This window comes from Trypanosoma theileri (assembly GCF_002087225.1).
Source record: "Trypanosoma theileri isolate Edinburgh chromosome Unknown TM35_Tth_15_V1, whole genome shotgun sequence".
Classification (NCBI taxonomy): Eukaryota; Euglenozoa; class Kinetoplastea; order Trypanosomatida; family Trypanosomatidae; genus Trypanosoma; species Trypanosoma theileri.
The window spans coordinates 233,727-235,797 of record NW_021639857.1 but is presented as its reverse complement, the minus strand read 5'-3'; the positions used below and the strand labels follow the sequence as shown (position 1 = coordinate 235,797).

The 2,071-nt window shown below is 48.7% G+C and overlaps 1 protein-coding gene across 1 annotated transcript; it reads right to left on the bottom strand.

Annotated features, from left to right (window-relative positions):
- Positions 1-1,032: 1,032 nt before the first annotated feature.
- On the bottom strand, positions 1,033-1,734 carry TM35_000151890 (Tbingi protein; the record flags this gene model as incomplete). The annotated part of the gene is made up of 1 exon (XM_029025841.1): positions 1,033-1,734. One exon carries the CDS (start codon positions 1,732-1,734, stop codon positions 1,033-1,035), a length of 702 nt encoding a protein of 233 aa, XP_028882824.1.
- Between the last annotated feature and the right edge of the window lie 337 nt (positions 1,735-2,071).

The following is a 2,071-nucleotide window of genomic DNA, read 5'->3' as shown; positions in this document are numbered from 1 at the left end:
GTTTGCATTTTGGAAGCGTTAGAGCCTAAATTCTAACAAACCGCGGCTTTCCAAGAAGCAGCGGGGGAAAAAGTCCTGCCGGGCGACGCGGTTACAGGCAAAGCCCCAAGGCCGATGAAAAACGTCTTTGAGAACCTTTTGCGATCGCCATCCCGCCACAAAAACACCATTTGCAACGCTATAAAAAAATTTTTTTTTCGTTGTCCACGCGCTGGCGCGGTCGTTGCCCTTACAAAGCAGAGCAACTTAGTGACAGACTTTCGGGTGGTGTTGCAAGGGAAGATCCCTTTGCTTTGTGTGGCCCCGAAGATCTTGTAATGTATGTTTTGTTATTTTTTTTTTCCTTATTTAAAGTTTCGTTCGGCATTCGTGTTAAAGCCCATTCCCCCAGAAGACAACCAGGCTACGAGAAAACTCTGCCCGCACGTTCTTTGCCCAGAGCCCGTTATCCACTCCCCTTATTGTTATTATTTGTTTTTTTTTTTGTGATGGATTGGCCCCAATGAACTCCTATTTAGTTTTCTTGCTTCTTGGGTCGGCGAGAAGAGCCTCTTACGTACAATTCCATCGTGGCTTCCATAATCGAGGGTATTGCCAGTTCTAGTGCGCGAGGGAGGAAGAAGGGGGCAAGGGGTTTCTTTGGCGCAAAGAATGGGGTATAATATAGTTCCGACTCACCGCAATAAGGAACTGTGCTAACCGCTTAGAAAAACATGATTTCATCAGGGGTACATAATCAACTATCGCAAATTGAACTCGCAGTGGATGAAGAGCGATACAACTCAAAAGATGCAGAGCTCTTTCTTCGCATTCGTTACGTTGGCTGGTGTGCGCGAATAGGTTGATACCCGTGTCGTGGCATACGGTGTAGAGTTAGGCCTGACTTACTCATACAATAGTGACCACATGAGGGGCAGGTTAATGCCGGAAGGTCTCTTGTTTTCGTTGTTTTGTATTGCCCATTGGTGGAATTCGATTTTTTGGGCAGACCCTCTCCTTCATGGAATTTTCTGCAGTGGATGGCGAGGGAGTCTAGGTGGGCGTAGAACTTCTGGCATACTCCGCATTGGACTTTTTCTCTCTGTCCTCACGCTCCGGTGGCGACGTATCTCGCTGGCGTTTCTTATTGCGTGGAAACGTTACTTGTATTGTTGCTGGCAGAATTGGAGTTCCAAGTGGATGTTTGAACTTTTTGTGGCATGCGAGAGCTCCAATGTTGCCAAAGTCGCGGAGGCAGAATTCGCATCGTAGTGAAGCAGGTTGTGGGATGAGCTGAGGGCGAGGTGCGTCCTTTTTGGGGTTCTCAGGATGCCGTGCTCTAATATGGGTTTTAAGGCCTGTTTTAGAGCGCGCTATCATATCACATTTGTCACAAGGGAATGCTGATCCTTCTGTAATCGGTTCGTCGGCTCGCGGGCGTTTTCTCTCTGGGACAGGGCATGTGGCATTGTACATGTATCTAAGGCGGCGCGCTAATCCATTTTGAAGCGGAAATGTTCGTTTACACATACTGCGGGCAAACGGATGGAGTTTTGCTTTAGGCGAAGTGGGACGGGGTAACGTTGTGTCCGGAGCTGGGGGTTGTGGGGGTGGCGGAGGTTCTGGCGGGATGTCCCGCGGAGGTGGCTCATGGGGGAATTTGATCTTCCAGAGCGCATCGACTCTCTTGAACCCATGTGTTTGTTGACCATATGTACTACTGCGGTGTTCCTGCATGAGTATTGTGCCCCGCATTCAGTGCAGGTGGCGGGGTCTGTTGCTTTGTTTAGTGCATAGCGCGGTCTTTTCTGGCTAGGTGGAATAACGGGTGTCGACGTACTGACTTGTTGGGGATTACACCATCGACAACCAGGGGAAATATGGGTTTGTATCTTTCAAAGCAACCAGCCATAGCGATGCGAAGCACCTGTGCGAAAACGTGCTAAGGCTGTTTCTTCTTCTCTAGTAAGTTCCGGATTATCTTTGGTGGGGTCCCAGGATCCAGTGATTTTTGATTTATGGGAGGGAGGGGGCATGCCCACTCCTTTATGCATTTGTTAGGTGTAGGCTATTATATCTGTGATCCAAGTAT